This window comes from Carcharhinus amblyrhynchos, unplaced genomic scaffold (genome assembly GCF_965287045.1).
Source record: "Carcharhinus amblyrhynchos unplaced genomic scaffold, sCarAmb.v2.hapA chromosome_254, whole genome shotgun sequence".
Taxonomy (NCBI): domain Eukaryota; kingdom Metazoa; phylum Chordata; class Chondrichthyes; order Carcharhiniformes; family Carcharhinidae; genus Carcharhinus; species Carcharhinus amblyrhynchos.
The window spans coordinates 38,940-58,589 of record NW_027649994.1 but is presented as its reverse complement, the minus strand read 5'-3'; the positions used below and the strand labels follow the sequence as shown (position 1 = coordinate 58,589).

Below are 19,650 nucleotides of genomic sequence, written 5' to 3'. Positions count from 1 at the left end.
CCTGGTGTTGTCAGACTTTTTACTAGTGGTGTGTCACAGGGCTCAGTACTGGGACCTCTTCTATTTGTAATATATAAGTGACTTGGAAGAGGGTGTACGTGGTGTGATCAGCAAGTTTGCAGATGACAAAGATGGCAGGATTGGTGGACAGTGAGGTGTGTCAGGCAACACAGCAGGATATAGATAGGCTGGTATATTGGGCAGATAAATGGCAGATGGAATTTAATCCTGATAAACGTGAGGTGATGCATTTTGGAAGGAATAATGTAGAGGGGAGTTGCATGGTGAAGGGTAGACCTATTAAGAGTATAGAAATGCAGAGGGACCTGGGAGCACAAGTGCACAAGTCTTTGAAGGTGGCAACACAGGTGGAGAAGGTTGCGAAGAAAGCTTATGGTATGCTAGCCTTTGTAGAAAGGGGTATAGAGTACAAGAGCTGGAGTCTAATGCTGCAGTTGTACAGAACGTTGGTTAGACTGCATTTGGAGTTCTGCGTCCAGTTCTGGTCCCCTTACTACCGGAATGATGGAGACCCTGGAGAGTGCGCAGAGGTGGTTTACCAGGATGCTGCCTGGTATGGAAGGACTGGGTTATGAGGAAAGATTGGGCAAAATTGGGGCTGCTTTCCTTAGAAAGGGAGATTGAGGGGGGATCTAATAGAGGTGTATAAGATTATGAAGGGTATAGATAAACAGTGGCAGCCTTTTTCCTAGATTGGAGACAAATATCACAAGGGGCCACGGGCTTAGGGTGAGGGGGGCAATGTTAATTTGGATGCTAGAGGGAGGTTTTTCAGGTAGAGGGTTGTGGGGGTATGGAACACTGCCAAGGTGGAGGAGGCAGGCACGCTGGACTTGTTTGAGGTGTACTTAGATAGACACATGAGCAAAATAGGGATGGAGGGATATGGGAGACTGTTTTAACCAAGGATCAGAGCCTCAGGATGTTCCTAGAAATCAACTGTTACATGTGTTGATGTTTTTCTCTTACTCCACAGGTGCATCAGTCCACCTTGTTGTCTAACGAGGGGCATACACGGTGGGTCGTGTGGGGGCTACTCTTGGATGTTGTTTTGAGTGTAGCCTAGTACTTCATGTTGTGTACGCTTAAACTGGACCAGCAGATGGACACCACGACAGCTCAGTGACTATCACTGTTTGCTGTGCAGATACATGGATTTGGGCCAGTATCTGTGGGAGTTTGCACATTCTTCACGTGGTTGCATGGGTTTCCTCCCACACCCCAAAGATGTGCTCTTAGGCTGATTGGAAACCAGATGGAGGGGAAAATAATAATTTAGGGACAATTTGTTACACCAATGTGGGTGCCATAAGCATAGACATGGGTCAAGCGTGGAAGAGGAAAAGCACAATGTTAAAATGGCGGCGTGGGCTTGTTGGGCCGAAGGGCCTGTTTCCCATGCTGTGTTCTTTGTTCGTATTTGGAGTATTATTCACCACTTACTCTATGTTGACATATCCTTGAACGGTTGTCCTAGACTACAATAGATCAAGCACTGATCTTGCTTGCTTCTGCCACAACCCCTCTAGGATCCATCTGCAACTGGACATGTTCTCTCATGATAGCATTTGACTTAACACACGCAATCTGAAGACAAGCACATGTTTCTTCACCTTGCCACATTTAGATCGAATTAGCAAATTGTAGTCCTCAAACTACAAACTTCAAATCATAAAGCTGCTCATTTCCATTACTACAACTCATGTCCATGCTGCAATGCCAAAACCTTTCCCAGATGGTAATGGTCAATACAAAAAAGTGACCAATTACAGCTGACAGTATCCAATACCACTCATTCTGATCATGATCAATCCCCTCAGTCCTCACCAACTTACCCCCAAATGCATTATAAATTTTTTTAAAAACCAGTCTTTTAAACCTTTCCTTCCTCCATTCAGTACTGTCACATCAAGCTGTATAATACAGTGGAGTATTAAGGGAATCATTGCCTGATCAGGATAATCACTTGTATAGAACAAACAATAGATGCAAAACATTCACATTATGGAGTAAAGACAGACTTGCTGGCTGCGCCAAAAATTCATTTTGACAATTGACTCCAGTCAAAGAGGTTCAGAGACAGTGGTAAGGATTTCAGAGTTTAAAATCAGTCACAAATTAGTGTATTTTTTTTTTTAATTACAATTTTTCCAATTAGTTCTTTACTTTGGATCAGCAGAGTTTAATGCTGGCTATTAGCCAGAGCTCAGGCTCAGCAGGAGTTCTTAACCTTCAGAACAAGGTTGTCTTCTGCCTAGTTTGAAGCAGGCTTGCAGTATTATCAGAGCTAGGCCTAGCTCTGAACTACAAGTGTTCTGAACACAGACAGTAATAACCTGTACAAGGCCAGTAATCATTTTAGTACAACACAACTAGGAGTGGCTGTAGGCAACTGAGCCCCTCAAGCCTGCACCATCATTTAACATAATCATGGCTGCAACTCACCTTGGCCTCAAGTCCACGTATCCTGCTCTCCATAGCTCTTCGACCATCTGTCCATCTCAACACATCCCAGCATCCATCTCTTTGGATAGGGAATTCCACAGATCCACATCCCTTTGAAGTCATTTCTATTTTAAATCTACTACCCTTTATCTTAAAAGGACGACCTCTCATTCCAGATTGCCAAACATCCTCACATCTATTTGTCAAACCCCTTTCTATAGCTCAAATTAGATCTCCTTCAGAAATTGCTCACGCTCATCACAAGACAAATCTTTCTATTTCTGGAATCAGAGAACTTCCTCCAAATGCAACTATATCCCTCAAGGGGAACAAAACTGTACTCAATACTCCAGGTGCAGTTGCAGCAATACTTCCCTACTTTTATATTATATTCCTTAGCAATAAATGCCAAAAAACACCATTTGTTTTCCTCAGTACCTGCATTCTAGTTTTGTGATTCATGCATGAGGACATCCAGATCCCTCTGCACTTGGTTTCTTCCCATTTGGACAATAGGCTGCCTTTCACTTGTCCACATTAAACTTACGTTTGGTTTATTTACCTAATCATTTGTAAATTTCTTTATTGCAACTATCCATCCTAACTATCTTAGTGCCACCTGCAAGTTCAGCTACAGTAATTTGTATCCCTCTATAACAAGTCATTAATATAAAATGGTAAATAGTTCAGGCCCCAAGGACCAAAAAAACTGACCATAGTCACCATAGCACTTGAAGGAATTCTCACTTTGGCAAGAGATCAATTAATTTCTTGCCCTAGTAAATGATCTGCTGCTATTTGCAAATTAGCATAAAAGTTGAAATCTGAAGATTTAAATATTGACCTGATAGGGGTTAAGGAACCTGTACACGTCTTATGATAGTTCACTCCAACACAAATGTATATGGCCAAACCTTATACTACAAATTTGGGATCTTGTTCTTGTGTTGGATACAGATGTTAAAATGGGGTGGAGCCAGGAGTTATGATATTAGAAGCACAGCAGCATTTGATGTCTTTGGCATTAAAACTGACTATGTAGCCATAATGGAGTTGGTGCTTCACAGCAAGCTTTAGCACAATCCAATGCAACTCATTCACTTGGTTTGTGTAGGCTTCACATTTTGCACTTAAATCCAACACCAAAGCAATCTAATATTTGCAAAGGAATACGTAGATTACCAATCCAAACATTTGCACAAATTAATTTGTCGTTCAGTAGAGTGATATTGAAGTTGGTTACTCTCAGACAAGTGCAACTGGTAAGTTCATCCAGCCCACAGGATTAGCCTTAAAAACCTTCCAGCATCCGCAAACTGGACATGTTGAATTGGTATAACAGTGAAGGCAGTTCATTCTACCCATCAGCATGAAACCCTGATCATTGGTTCAAACCACCTTGTGCAAGTCCATAACCTCAAGATTGAGGGCAGCATGGTGACAGTCGTTGGCACACAGTTGCCTCTGTGCCAGGGACCTGGGTTTGACTCCCAGCTTGGAGTCTGCACGTTCTCCGTGTCTGCACAGGTTTCCTCTGGTTGCTCCAGTTTCCTCAGTGGGAAAGACGCACTGATTGGTTGCATTGACCATAAATTCTTGCTCAGGTGTAGGTGGCCAGAACAGGTGCCAGAGTATGGCAACTTGGGGATTTTCAGAGCAACTGCATTGCAGTGTTAATGCAAGCCTAGTTACGACACCAAAATAAATTCGTCGTCATGAAATGCTGCCAGCACATTTTTAATAAAATCAATAGAAGTAGAAATCAGGCTGCCCTGATCTACATATGGAAGATTAGAGGGGAGGAAATCAGGTGAACTTTTAACAGCTTATTTTGTAAACTTGCACTTGAATCACTAGTTTGCACAAAAGCACTTACGAGCCTCAAATCACCAATCACAGCACAAAGCAGTTGCAATTCAAAATTTATCATCCTTTTCCCACCACCCTACATAAGAACATAAGAAATAGGAGGAGTAGGCCATCTGGCCCTTCAAGCCTGCCCCGCCATTCAATAAGATCATGGCTGATCTGTCGTGGCTCAGTTCCACATTCCCGCCCTCTCCCCATAACCCTTAATCCCCTCTCTTATCAAAAACCCATCAACCCGCGTCTTAAAAATATTTAGCGAGGTAGCCTCCACCACTTCAGAGAATTCCAGAGATTCACCACCCTTTGAGTGAAGAAGTTCCTCCTCAACTCTGTTCTAAACCGCCCCCCCCTTTATCTTGAGGCTGTGTCCCTTAGTCCTACTATCCTTTGAGCGGGAAGAGTCTCTCCACCTCTATCCTATCCATCCCATTCATCATCTTATACGTCTCAATGAGATCTCCCCTCATTCTTCTAAACTCTAACGAGTACAAACCTAGTTTATTCAGCCTCTCCTCATAGCTCAACCCCCTCAACTCCAGCATCAGCCTAGTAAACCTCCTCTGCACTCCCTCCAAGGCCAAAACATCCTTGCGCAAGTACAGCGCCCAAAACTGCACACAGTACTCCAGCTGCGGCCTCACCAATGCCCTATACAGCCGCAGCAAGACCTCCCTACTTTTATATTCAATCCCCCTCGCTATGAAGGCCAGCATCCCATTCGCCTTCCTGACCACCTGCTGCACCTGTAAGCTGGGTTTTTGCGACTCATGCACAAGGACCCCGAGGTCCCTCTGCACCGTCACCTGCTGCAGTTTTTCTCCACGTAAGTGATAATCCTTCCTACCATTATTCCTACCAAAGTGGACCAACTCGCACTTGCCAACATGAAATTCCATTTGCCATTTCCTGGCCCATTCGCCCAGCCTATCTAGATCCTTCTGTAGACTCTCCACACCCTCCGCACAATTTGCCTTTCCTCCAATCTTGGTGTCATCAGCAAATCGACACCCTACACAGTTCCCTCCTCCAGATCATCTATATACATACCAGTTGGTGTGAACCATTAGGTAAGTCAATTCTTCACAAGTGTCCAAATATGGAAATCCAAGGCAATGCCCTTCAATATATTGTATCCTTCTATCTACACAGAAGGAAATTCAGATACCCTTAAGTGGACTGGGCCAGGTTTAAATGAACAGCATAAAGTAAACACCACTAACTGTAGTGGTATTGGATGTGTGTTAACAAATTTGTGGTACATGGTTCAGAAGACTGGGAATTTTTGCCAAGGTAAAACTAGCTATGCCCTCAGAAAAGGGAATAATTTTCCATGTGGCAGTCTTTGAACAGATCCTGGCACTAAAGCTGATCTGGGAATAGAGCAGATAGAGGAGAGCACCAAAAGGTAGCAAGGACAAAGAACATGTGGATTGGATTAATGCCTATTGCTACTGGTGTGCCAGAGCCCAAAGATTCTCTGGTGTCAGGGTGGTCATGACCCCAAACGAGGGGTTCAGAAACATGCAGTTGCCAGCAGTAATCGAAGCTTCAGATGGAATAACACCAACTCAAAAAGGGTTAAAGAATTGGGTGGGAGCGAGCAAACCTACAAGTGCAGGCAGAATTGAACAGACAGACCCCACGTAAAATAATGACTGCTTGTAATTACAAAGTGCATGTGTCACCGATTTGAAAAATCAGGTTTATTTGAAATATCCTTGACTTGTCAGGTTCAAAAAGCAAAATCTTTTGTCAGCATCAATAATTCAGTCTCAGAATCACAGGGGAACAAGGGTTGGAGACCAAAATCAGAAATGCAGTTTGAAGTGGCACACGTGATGGGAAAAGTATAATCAACATCAATCCCATGTTGGGAATACTGATTTAACCACAAAGTTCTCACTTCCTTTCTCTACTCAGCATTTTCACATGCATCTGTTTGAAAATAAACCTGCTTCATCTCCCTGTAAATATAATACACCATGGCAAGCACTGCTGCTTCCGTGCCAGGGATCCAAGTTCAACTTCACTTGGGTCACCGTCTTTGCAAAGTCTGCACAATTCTCCCAGTGTCTGCGTGGATTTCCTCCCACAGTCCAAAAGATGTGCTGGTTCAGTGCACTGGCCATGCTAAATTCTCCCTCAGTGTACCTGAACAGATGCTGGAGTGTGGCAACTAGAGGATTTTCACAGTAACTTCATTAATGTAATCATACTTGTGATACTAAAACAAACTTTAAAATCATGCTTCATTTCTAGTGGAAAAAAGATAATGCACCAGGAAGCTGTTAGCTTGCAGTCCAAAAGCCACTACTAGTGACCAAAAGCTATTTAAAGCACACTGATGCCTTGTTTCGTTTAAATCTACTGCAATGACATAGCAATTTGATCAATACTTCAGCTAAAAAGGGGAATACACAGTGCTATTAATGATGTTGAAAGTTGAGTCAGAGAAGCAATTGATAGCAAACAATGCTGGACGGCATCTGGAGAGAAGAGAGTTGACATTTCGGTCTCAAATGACCCTTCAGAGGTCACAAAATGTAGGATCACAACATTTTATTTCCTGATGTTCCCATTACTGGCTGGGCCTCAAACCGAGTGGCTTGCTAGGGCATTTCAGAATCAACCACATTGCTCTGGTGAGTCTGGAATCACATCTAGGTCAGACAAGATTTCCCTCCCTAAAAAGGGCATTTGTGAACCCAGATGGGTTTATATGGCAATAGATGATTCCATTACTTTCAGACTTTAAATTCCAGATTATTAAATTCAAATTTCATGATATACCTTAAACAGGGTTTGAATCCCAAGTCCCCAGAGAATTACTCAAAAGGTACCTGGAATGCTAACCTAGGTGACACTATCACTACACCATGCCTCCTGAGTTAGTTTGGGATCAATAATTTTTCTTGAACTGGATGAACTGTAGGATTTCTATAGCCTGACCATCATTTGTGTACCCGAGGGCAGTAAACTGCAAGAAACTATACATAAAAAAGAGTGATGGGGATTCGATAGCCATACCGAATCTCACTTTTTACTTGAGTGGGAGCTCAGGCATGCAGCAAAAAACTGTTTATGCAAGGTCCTTTTCACAGGCAAATGGTATGATAAAACAGGCTGTAGAGGGCAATGTCCCAACCTTCAAGCCATGTTAAAAAAGGGTCACCTTCCAAATTAAAGAGCAGTGAGTAGCAATATTTTCCATATAACATTGTCACAAACCAAGCTGAAAACAGGTCAGCTGTGATAGGCCAGAAATAAAAAGTTCAGAATTAGAGGAAGGCTGATTTTAAATAGGATAATTAGACTTGGAGCAGCAAAAATCCATAATCAGAAGAGTATGAATTAAAGTATAGGATGAATATGTCCTCACATGGGTGTAATCAACAAGTGCAGCAAACCCTGCATGTCAAGGGATACGCAGGATTGTACAAGGAAAAAAAAGTAAGGCTTATGGCAGATAAGACAGGGCTCAAAAACAGTGGAACCTTTACAGGAATATAGAAAATGCAGAGGTGGTACTAAATGAGTGCAAGAAAAGGGAGCAAAAAGAAAAATACTGGCAGGCACAGTAAAAGGAAAATCCCAAGATGTTTTAAGTACATTAAGAAAAGAATAGGTATTAGGGACAGCAGTGTGTGGTGAGAGTTGTCACATTTGTTTGCAATGAAGGAGGACCTTGTAGTTACAGGGGAGACTATTATAATTGACATTAGCATTGAAAGGGGCGATTTGAGACTTAAAGTGGATACAGTTGTGATGCGAGCAGGGCAAAGGAGATTGCAGGGCTTTCTTTGCCAAGGTTCAAATTCTATCTGGCCACAGGAGAGGTGCCAGGGGTGACCTAACGTAGTATTATTCAAGATGACAAGGAAGGATAAACTAGGAAATTATAGGCAGCGTGTCTAACACTTTAGGGAAATGATTGGGAAAAAGTTGGAGGGACAAAAATCATCCTCAAAATCAGAGCACCAAAGATTAAAGGATAAATGCAAAATACTGTGGATGCGGAAATCTGAAACAAAAACAGAAAACGCTGTTTGGGGGGGGGGGGAGAAATCAGGAAAAGATTTACCTGCATCTTGGGGAGAGCATAGAGCCAGAGTGTAGATGACCCTTCGTCAGGAGCTTAAAGCAGCGGTCTCCAAACTCCCATCTGGATGCAGGCTGCAGGCCCGAAGTGACCCACAGGCTATAGTTTGGAGATCCCTGGCTTAAAAGGATAGTCAACATGGCTATGTCAACAGGGGATGAGGAAATGCAGTTGACAGTCTATATGGACTTCAATAAGGCTTTTGACAAGGTCCCACACAGCAGACTGGTCAGTCAAGATGGCAAGAACCCATGGAGTCCAAGGTAATTTGGCAGACTGGATCCAAAATTGGCCGAGTGGTAGGAGGCAGAGAGTGATGATCAAAGGTTGATTTTGAGAAATGCCCGTGTCCACCGCTGAGAATCAGTGCTGGGCTCCCTGCTGTTTAGTGTACAGTAACTATCTAGATGTTCAACTAGCAAATACCAGGTCACAAAAACCAATGGTGTGGCAAATAGTGAGGAAGAAAGCCTTCAATTATAGGATTACACAGTTGGCCAGATGGGCAGAACAGTGGCAAATGGAACTTGTCCTCCCAAAATGCATCACCTCTCCAGGGTCTGTATGCAACACTTGTTCAGCCATTGAGAATACTGTGTGCAGTTTCTCAAATCATACGAAAAGGATAATTGCACTAGAGGGTGGGATGTGCTGATGTGAGGGCAGCAGTGCTGCCTCCGTGCCAGGGACCCTGGTTCAATTCCTGACTTGGACAACTGTGTTGAGTTTGCATGTTCTGAGCCTGCGTGGGTTTCCTCTGGGCGCTTCTTTGGACTGGAAGGAAAAAGAAGGACAGGTTAGGTGGATGGGCTGTCAATGTGGGTGAGGGGGGGGGGGGGGGCGGTTTTTACATGATTATGCTGAGGAATGGGCCGAAATCCTCATGTCTGCAGAATGAGGATTCGATTCAGAGACAAATTCATCATCCAATATTTTAAAAAAAAGTGAGGTAGATCCACACAGTTCAAAAACACTGACCCTTGACTCAGTAAACAAAGGACTGGTGTGGATTCTCTCTCTCCTCTACCCCTACCAATAGTTTCAGATCCCTGATCCCCATGATGCTTCAGACAAAGTATTCCTTGACCAGTGGAAAACTGTCCTGTACTTATTAACCCCAGTGAAGGGTTAGGATTTGACAAGTAAATGGCCAAGTTTTTTTAAAAACTTGGTTTATTTGGAGAATTGCAGTATCAGTAAATAAAATTCCAACTTTCAAGTCAAGTTATTCAGTGCAAATTGATGAGCTTGTACTCAAGACATGCAGTTGGCATGGATGAAAATGTCAGCCAGCCACTATTGACAGTACCACATGTCTCAGGCTTGATGCTCCTGAATTTTATAACAAGGTCAGTGCAAGAAGTCACAAAACGATACTTCCTTCATTGAAGGAAGAGTTGTCCCAGGGCTGCTCAGAGGAAGCTGAACATTACATCTACCATCTTGAGGTGTATCAAGTTTACTACAATTATTGCGAGCTGCAGAATGAATTTCGTGGGAGTAATAAGAAATGGCACATCTCAAACTGAGCCATGGCAGTGTTTGTGTACAAACGTATGATTTGAATCTAGCACCAAGCATCAACCAGGAGTTTGTTTCAAAGATTGATAAGGTATAAATCTCAATGGCTTCAGGATAAAAATGTCACTTTAAACAATGCACGTAGCAAATTGCTTTTAAGTCTTAAGCACAGGTATCCATATTTGTTGTTAAACTTTGATGCTGAAAGCAAGTTTGATTCGCTATAGTTAAGAGCTCCAACTTCAGTTAGCCATCTTACAAAATGGAGCAGAGTATCCATAGTAACAACTGCTTTGAGCTAGACTGATTTCAGACTTCTGTAATTCAGAAGCAAGAGATTCGTACATGACAAACAAGTTGTACTATTTTCCCTTCAGGTTATGAAGAGTTTAGATTCCAGAAATTCCATTTACAGCCTTGTGGCTAAAACCAAAGGTTGTTGCTGCACTTAGTGATAAAAAAGGGTTTTAAAACTACAATTGACTGCATACAACCAAACTATAGGACAGATCACTATTGTGGAAGTCTGCAACCTGGACAGATCTAGCCTTCTGATGACAGGTGTAGCACTGCAGCTAGTAATGCAAAACCAAGAATGGGAGATTAATGAGGTAAAGAAACTGGTACAGCAAGTGTGCTGATCATGTTGTCGTTTTCTGCTCAATCCCAGATTTTTAATCAGTTATTTTAGACAAACTTCCCTGTTACAGTCAGACTGTAGTTTCAAAAAAGTCCACCTTGTGGCCACAAGAATTAATCACAGCTCAAAAGAAAAATCAGTTCAGCTGCATGGTCATATTCAATTCAGTGCATGTTAACAATTCAATGGTTTCAAAAATAAAGCTTGCATCACCAAGAGTGCTTGCCAAATTCACTGCTGTCAATCCGGTATGGGCTGGGCTAACTAAAAAATTCAGATTCACAATATCCATTTCTTGCTTTCAAATATTATATTTAGTTACACAAAACAGCAAGTTTTATAGACAGCAAGTGGCATAAATTTACTGAAGGATAACACCAATTTAAGACACCAGCCCACGCTTCGATTTTTAAACAATTGGCCGAACACCAAATTAGGATTTCTCTAGTTGGTTCCAAATAATCTTTAAATCTGGTAGAAGCATGGGGAAAAAAAAGAGAATGCTGCACTTACCCGATGAACTAGCCTTTGCTGCAGTGTCAGAGTCCTGGGTGCTCCATGGTCGGTCCCACCCTGTCAGATTCAGAGACTGGAGGCCCAAGCATAGGTCCATAGTGTCTGGGAGGCCTCGGGATGAATCTTGCGCAGATGTGGGAAACAGCATCCTGCTACTAGTGCCCGTGTCAATTTTGTTCAAGTCTGCAAGAGATTAAAAATGTTTAAGATTACACTTGGTTGTAACCCATCTGTCCAGCTTCTAACCTGCGAGTGTGCCCTATAAAACTGCCATGTATCTTGGGCTGCATCAGTGACTAGTCCAGCATGTGACTGAACTGCTGATGCACTCACACACTCCTGCAAATTACATCACTTCTCTATGCAAGAAATTAAAACATTCCTTGAAACTCAGTTGATCTTGGACTGCCTGTTTGAGGATTGCAAGAATCCTTGTATTAAAAACTAGCTTGGAGCTCTGGTGACAGTGAGCAGGCAGCTCCAACTGTACTGTAACAGTTGCGCCACCACATTCTCCTCCCCCTTCATATTACTTGGTCCTGGATTACCTCCAACTGCTGGCTACAGCCCTGAATCAGCAAATGCAGAACAAGCTGAATAATTCTGCTAGCACAGTCTGTTTACTTCAACTTAAAAAAAAAAGTGTCAGACTTGACTCTGCTCAATTTTCTACGTACAAGATACTGATGCCACCTTGAGGAAAAGACATCCTACCACAGAGGGAATTTAAGAAGGAACCCATATTCCAAACAGCAATAGTTGAGCTAGAAATTTCCAGAAACAGTCATCAGGGGTATGGTTTGGTTTTAATTTTTTATCAGGACTAAGTTGCAACTGGTTTTCTGGCTTCAACTGGCAAAGCAATTGTTAGAACCATAGAAAAACTGGTTAGCCTGCTACAATAAAAACTAGTCACCCATTTTAATCCTATTTTCCAGGACTTGCAGGTTACAGCACTTGATCCAGGTACCTTTTAAAAAAGGTCAGTGTTTTAGCCTGAACCAGCGAATGCCAGATGCACTCCCTCTGGGCAAAAAAGTATTTCTCATGTCCCTTGTAATCCTACCAATCACCTTAAAATATATTCTCCCTGGTAACTGACAGATAGGGTAGTCAGCAAAGACTGCTTTTCTCTTGTCTCAGTCTCTCAATTCAATCAGCCCCCAATATTCTTTATATCTCCTCTGCATGCCTCCACTATGCAGGAAGGACATAATTGCTCTGGTGACCAGTACTGTATGTAACAGTTGTGGCCCAACCTGTTACCTCCCTGGCTTTTGTATTCCATACCTTGTCCATTGAAAGAAAGCATCCTACACTCAGGGCAGGTGGTCAAGAATGTGTATCTGCTCTCAAGAGATATACATATCACTTTTCCAAATTGAATTCCATTTGCCACTTCCCTGCCCACCTCCAAACCATTAATACAATTCTGGAGTCAGCTACGCGATTCCTCTGCAAATTTTAGTCATGAGTTCTGTGGAACATCACTGGAAACTTTCGTGTGCAAAAGCAAACCATTAACAGGAAACAAAAAGGGCAATGGTCAGAGTCAAATTTGGATCTAATCTGCCACCTCCTCCTGTAACCCACAAGATCTCATTTTACTGAGCAGTGTGCCATGTGGAACTTTGTCAAGTGCATTACTGAAATCCATGTAGACAATATCTACTGCACTACCTTCAGTCCCTCCTGTTACACAAGTACAACACTACCTTCCCCTAAAACCATGCAGACTATCCCTGATTAATCTGTGCAGTGACTGATCACTGTCTCAATGGTTTTTAATAATTCACTCACTCAAGTCAGCTTTACTGGCTTAGTTTTCTGACCTATCTTGCACACAAATGGCACAATGTTCTAATCCTCTGATGTGCATCTAGTGAGGAGTGGAAAATGATCCTCTAGCATCTATGTTTTCCTTCAATAGCCTGAGATTGAATCCGACCCTGACAATTTATCCATCTTCAAACATGTCAGCCCCTCCAGTGCTTCCTCCCTTGTCCAATATTTCACACTCCAACTTCCAATTTCACTGAGGGAAATGATGCAAAGCATCTTTTTCTTAATGTATTGGTACAACTAGAATTCTTTGACTTTACCAGACAATTTTTCTTCATTTCCTCTTTCCCAATTTCCATTTAACTTTGATCTGTCACATGCATTGGTATACAGTGTATTGTTTCTTGTACAGTATGCTTGTGCTGCATAAAGAGTACAGAATGTTACAATCATAGCTAGGGTTCAGCAAATGATCAACTTAGGTGTAAGGTAGGTCCATTCAAAAGTCTGATGGCAGCAGGGAAGAATCTGTTCTTGAGTCAGTTGGTACATGTGCTAAGACTTGTATCTTTCTTCTGACAGAAGGTGGGAGAGAAGATGTCCAGGGTGTGTGGGGTCCTTATACTGGCTGCTTCTGGAGGCAGCTGCAAGTGTAGACAGAGTCAATGGATGGGTTGCTGGTTTGTATGAACAGGCTTTGTTCACAACCCTTAGTTTCTTGGTCTTGGACACAGCAGGAGTCATACCAAGCCACAATACAAAATTCTTCCAAGCTGGAGTGTTGTAGCAGACATGCCAAATTTCCATAATTTAAGTAGAGGCATCAGTGGGCTCAATTTATAGCATCAGCATGGAGGGACTTGGACAAGTTGGTTATCTGGACACTTAAAATTGGAAGCTCTTGATCATTTGTACTTTGTCCCTGTTGATTAGATAGGGGCATCTCCTCCATTACATTTCCTGAAGTCATCAGCAAATACCTCCTTGGACTTGACACTGAGGGAGACTGTCGTCACCAGTTCACATCTTTCTTGTACTCCATCTTGTCACTGTTGAGATCCAACCCACTACCCCACCCCTGTATTGTGTCTTTTGTGATCAAAGCTCTTTTACAGCTTTACCTTGACCTGTGCACGTCTGGATAGCTAGAGGGCTCTAGATTAGGCAGTATCGTACCTTTTCTTTGTAGGGACATGTTGGCATTGTGCATTTTGAATCTTGCTTTGAATGTCTTGGTCCACTGCTGTACCTCCACTCTGAATTTTGTGAATTGCACTTTCCAACACTTTAGAGTAGTGTAAGACATTCAAACTATCCTGGTAGAAAATTCATTTATCCTCCAAATTACAGACCAAGCAGCCTACAATTCTGATTGCTCAGCATTTGGCAAGAAGTTGCTTTTTAAACACTCGCGTAATTTGGATCGATTAAGACACTAATTGTTGGAAACAAAACAGGTTGATGGCAGTGAATGGTCTTTTTGCATCGAAGGGTCACAAATTAAAGCCCATGGCATTCAAGACAAACTAGCAAATTGGATTCAAGACTAGTTGAAAAGTAGTAGGAAGTATTAAATGCAAAGTATTGCAGGTGCTGGGGGATCTAAAAAAAAGTAACTCAGCTGGTCTGGCAGCATTTTGGGAGGGAGGGGAAAAGTCAAGATGGGTCCATATGGCACCTCAACATTTGAAGCACTAAATAAAGCTCAAACAGCATAAAAACCTATTCAACTTTCCAGCAGGCATTTGCTTAAAAATTTTGATGCATCAACTTAGTGTGAAAATGGAAACCAAAGGAGACTGATCCCTGCCTGATGAGCAATTAAAAACATGCTGTCCATACTTTGTTGTGCATTCCAGGACAAGTAACAATAAAATGGCAGCAATTTATACTGCAGAAGAGGTACACTGAATGCAGCAGGGAACAATTTATTGCCAAGCTTACTGTTCAAATTCAAATCAGTCATTTATTCGTTCATTCCCCATGGCAACATCTTGAGTAACAATAACCTGCCTATGGCCTGAGGCCACCTCTTTCAGACCTGAAGGAATACCAGTCCATCCTGGAGGGCAAGACTTCTCAAAACATTTGAGCAGTCAGTGAAGCTAGGTATTTCATGGCAGCACAGTATTCTTCAACACAATGGTGCTGTCAAAGACCTATCACACAAATGGGGAAGTGTTGTAGTGGACATAAGAATTTCAAAATATACCAAATATGCAGGCTTTTTGTCCCACATCAAACAGCAGACACACTGGCAGCTGTTTGCAACAGACCACACCCAACAGCGCTGTCCAACAATAGATGTGATGTTACAAGTCTATGCAGGGCACTTTTTTCAAAATGGTTGCCCACCCCAAGCTTTTCTCTGTTCATTCCCACAGCAATGTCTTGATCTGCTTGGTTTGAATCTGAACAGCTTGGCTGTGCCTTCTCCATGACATCTTTTACCACAGTCCAACTGCCAAATTACAGTACAAATTTTTTTGTTAAATCTTGCAAATCTGTCTTGCTGAGTGCACCACAAAAAGCCGACATCACAAGAAAATACCAAGCTTTACAGAGAGATGAAGCACACAAGGCCAAAGGGAACAATTACTGCTGCAATCAACTTTGTGAAGTTGCTGCTTGTAAATCTCAGTATTGAAGTTTAGTGATGCTTCTCATGTAAAAGCATCAGTTCACAGAAAAGACTAATGTCCCCCATCTATATTTTGGTATCTTGAACGGTAATGTCACTAGACTAGTAAATCTGGAGAACCAGGCTAAAACGTTTTGGGTGGCATAGGTTCAGATACCATCATGTCAAAATTCAAATTCATAAAAAAATGCAGAATAAATGTCAAAAGATCACAAAAACAATTGTTGATTTTTCATGCGTGTCCTCTAGGGAATGAAATCTGCTGTCCTTACCCAATTTGGACTCCATACAATGCTAGACCCCAGTGGCGTGGTCAAACTGCCCTCTGAAGTAACCTAGCAAGACATGTAGTATTAAACTTCAAGTGGTTGGGTAGCTGATCACGGTTCTCAACTGCAGCCCAATGCAGATAAACTCCACACAGATGAGTCATCCAGGGCTGGAATTGAATTTGGGTCCCAGGAGCTGAGACAGCAATGCTAACTGCTGTGCCATGGGTGATTGCATTTGCATAGATGTATACGCAGCACTGAGGTGATATGGTCCTGCAGGTGGGGCAGGATATACCTAGCAATGATTATGGTGCCTGTATTGTTCAGAACTCATTTGGGGGATTATGTCCAGTTTTGGTCTGGTTAGCATTAGTGCCTCCGTCAGGGCACTGTTGGGTCACTGTGCGGAGTTTGCACATCTACGTCTGCATGGGTTCCTTCTGGGTGCTCCAATTTCCTCCCACAGACCAAAAGATGAGCTAGTTAGAAGCATTGGCTGTGCTAAATTCTCCTTCTGTGCCCGAACAAGCGCCAGTGTGGCAACTAGGGGATTTTCACAGCAACTTCATTGCTGTGTTAAAGCAAGCCTAGATATGGCACAATAAACAAACTTAATTTCCTTCAAGTTATTGGACTTGGTGAATGCCATTCCACAAACTACTGTTGCATTTGAAACATGTGTTAATACATGGGGGAAGGGCAGTTGGGGTGAGGGTTTAAAAATGCATTAGGAGTTGTTCATTGTAGAATTACCCTACATATTTCTGGGGATGTTGGGGGTTATCTCAGGGATCGTTTGGATGGGTTGGGCCTGTATCCATTGGAGTTAGAGGGAGGAATCCGATTGAAACAAAACAAAACCCTGAGGGGACTTGGCAGGATGGATGCTGAGAGGATGCTTCCTTTGTGAGAAAGGCTAGAACCATGGAATACAATTTATGCCTAAACTGAATTTTGACTTCTGTCATCCTATGATTGCTCTTCTCTAGATGATCCTTAAATTGAGGTCATAAAATCAATCCCTGCTCATTACACAATACCAAATCCAGAATAACCTGCTCCAATTGGTTCCACCAAACTGGTGCCCCACAAGGCTGTGTTCTCAGCCCCCTGCTATACCTATACATCTATGACTGCATGGCCAAATTCCCCTCCAACTTGATTTAAGTTCGTTGATGACACCATAGTGGTAGTACAGCAACAAGAGTACAAAAATGAGAATCTGGTGAACCGGTACCATGACAATAATCTCTCCCTCAATGGTCAGCAAACCAAAGGATACAGACTTGAGGAAGTGTAGTGGAGAACATGTCTGTCTACATTAACAAGGATGAAGTGGAAAGAGTCAAGAGCTTCAAGTTTAGATGTCCAGATCACTAGCCACCTGTCCTCAACACTGAAGTCCACCAATGCCTCTTTCTCAGGAAATGAAGAAAATTTGGCATGTCAGCTATGACTCACCAGCTTTTACAGATACATCATAGAAAACATTCTTTCTGGCTGCAACACAGTTTGTTATGGCTCCTACTCTGCTCGAGATCACAGAACTACAGAAGGTTGTGAATGTAGCCCAGTACATCTCACAAACCAGCTTCCCATCTGTTGATTACATCTATACTTCCCGCTGCCTCAGAAAAGCAGCCAGCATAAGGACCCCATGCACCCGGGTCCTTCTTTGTCCTACAGGAAAGGTACAAAAATCTGAGGTCACGTAGCAACCGACTCAAGAACAGCTTCTTCCCTGCTGCTGTCAGACTTTTGAATGGACTTGCCTTGCATTAAGTTGATCTCTCTACACCCTAGCTATGACTGTAACACTACATTCTGCACTCCCTCCTTTGCTATGAACAGTATGCTCCAACTGTATAGCATGCAAGAAAAAATCATATTGAACAAACTAACATTCAATGAACTCCTGACAATTTCACTGAGTTGATGTGCATATTAAAATCACCATGATAATTTCCTATATTTTTCTTTAGTTCCTTAAAGTTTTTATTGGTCACAAGTAGGCTTAACTTTATTGCAGTGTGAGAATGTATGTGAAAATCCCCTAGCTGACATGCTGATGCCTGTTCAGGTACAGAGGGAGAATTTAGCATGGTCAATCCACCTAATCTGCACATCTTTGGACTGTAGTAGGAAACCCATGCAAGACAAAATGAAGAATGTGCAAATCTCCACACAGGCAGGTGACCCAAGCCAGGAATCAAATCCAGGTTTCTGCTGTTGAGACAGCAATGCTAACTACTGTGCCATTCCTGGTTTATGCTGTGGAACAACTTTTTTGGGATCCTGTAGATAATTTCCACCAGGACTTTTCTTTTGCTATTTGTTTCTACCTGAACTGTTTTCACACCTTGATTGCAAGTGTCTGTGCAATTTCACTACAGCAATAATCCCCTTCTTCAAAGCTGTACCACCTCATTTTCCTTGTCAAGAGTACCCTTGGGTATTCAATTTCCAGACCTATTTCCTTCTGACCATGTCAGAAACTTACCAAATCATACCCGTCTCTATTTGCTCTGTTAACTCATTTAGTTCTAATGCACTTGCATGCAGACACCTAAAGGGAGATTCCCAAAAAAATTCTAGTGCCAAATTTGTGCAAAAAACAAACTGGATTTTCTCAAAAAGGAATCTCCCACTGAGCACTGCCAGTTGCCTCAGTCACTTGGACAATCTGGGGGCAGGGCACTGGAGGGGCTAGCAGCATAGTGCTGAGTGGACTACTACATATGCACCAATCAGCAGAGACTAGCACATGCATGCTGGCCCTGAACTGCCAGGTCCCCAATCACTGGCCAGCCCTGCAACACCCAAACCTGATCACTAGAGCTGGGGATGAAATGTCCAGGAGGCCAGCTATGATCTGACCTAATGGCAAAGCAGGCTCAAAGGGCTGAATTTGCCTACTCCCGATTCCTATGTTCCTATCACATCCTTCCCTCCAGTGATGGAGGCAACAGAACCAGCCAGAACTACTCCAGCTCCTCAAATCACAAGTGTTTCCCACCCTTCACCCTTACTGCCCAGAGAAGAAAGAGAAATGGAGATTGAAGGGGCAGCTCCTCAAGATTGTCTTTTGCATGTACTTTGCACATTCACCATCTCTGCAACTGGTTTTTGTTTTGCAAGTTTGGAGGGAAAGTTCACCCACCACCCATGTACATTTTCAATTTTGCAGCAAAAAGGTTTTTGCTGCGTGTACTAAGGCAGCACCTCCCAAAAGGTTTCAAACCCTTTGAAATTATGTTCCCCTAGCCCCATCAGGAAAAGAACTGTAAACAACTGGAGACTTGAACCACCCTCTCCCCTCCCCTCCTAGAGGCACTGCACCCAAAATAGGCCAATGTAGGAGACAGTACTTTAATGACTGTTTGAATGTATGGTATTGTGCCTGAAGTGCAGATTATCTTTGACAGACTTACTGAACAGTTTAAACATTTTTAATAGCCTCGAATCAGAATGTGCTGTGATGAAGTATCAGCCAGTTTACAAGTTAACACTTAAGTAAAATTTTCCTACAATTAATGTTCCAGATACTTTGGTCTTTTGGACTTCATTTGCTTTCTTGTCATGTATTAGTGTACAGTGAAAAGTACTGTTTCTTGCATGCCATGCAGACAAGACACACTGTTCACAACAGTAATCTCCCAATTAAATCTAAAACTTGGTTTAAACTAGCCTGGAGAAGTAACATGGCAATAAGAATTGTTGGTTACAAAGCTGCCTAGATGAGCAAAACATACTTCACTAGAGCAAACCAGTAAAAGTCCCAAGTTTCAGTTTTGCCAATGTAAACACAACCGCTCTTTATAGGAGCCCAGGTCTTGCTTTTCAA

At 42.5% G+C, this 19,650-nt stretch overlaps 1 protein-coding gene across 3 annotated transcripts in view; it reads right to left on the bottom strand.

The window, feature by feature from the left end:
* cpeb1b (cytoplasmic polyadenylation element binding protein 1b) overlaps positions 1-19,650 on the bottom strand; it is an 80,153-nt gene that overhangs the window by 22,640 nt on the left and 37,863 nt on the right. For 2 of the 3 annotated variants that reach the window (XM_080183343.1, XM_080183344.1), the window contains exon 3: positions 11,109-11,294. In XM_080183343.1, the coding sequence (XP_080039469.1) occupies positions 11,109-11,294 (186 nt within the window). Of the gene's footprint in view, positions 1-8,416; positions 9,054-11,108; positions 11,295-19,650 lie in introns of those variants that run through there. The other variant, XM_080183345.1, reaches the window with a different exon arrangement.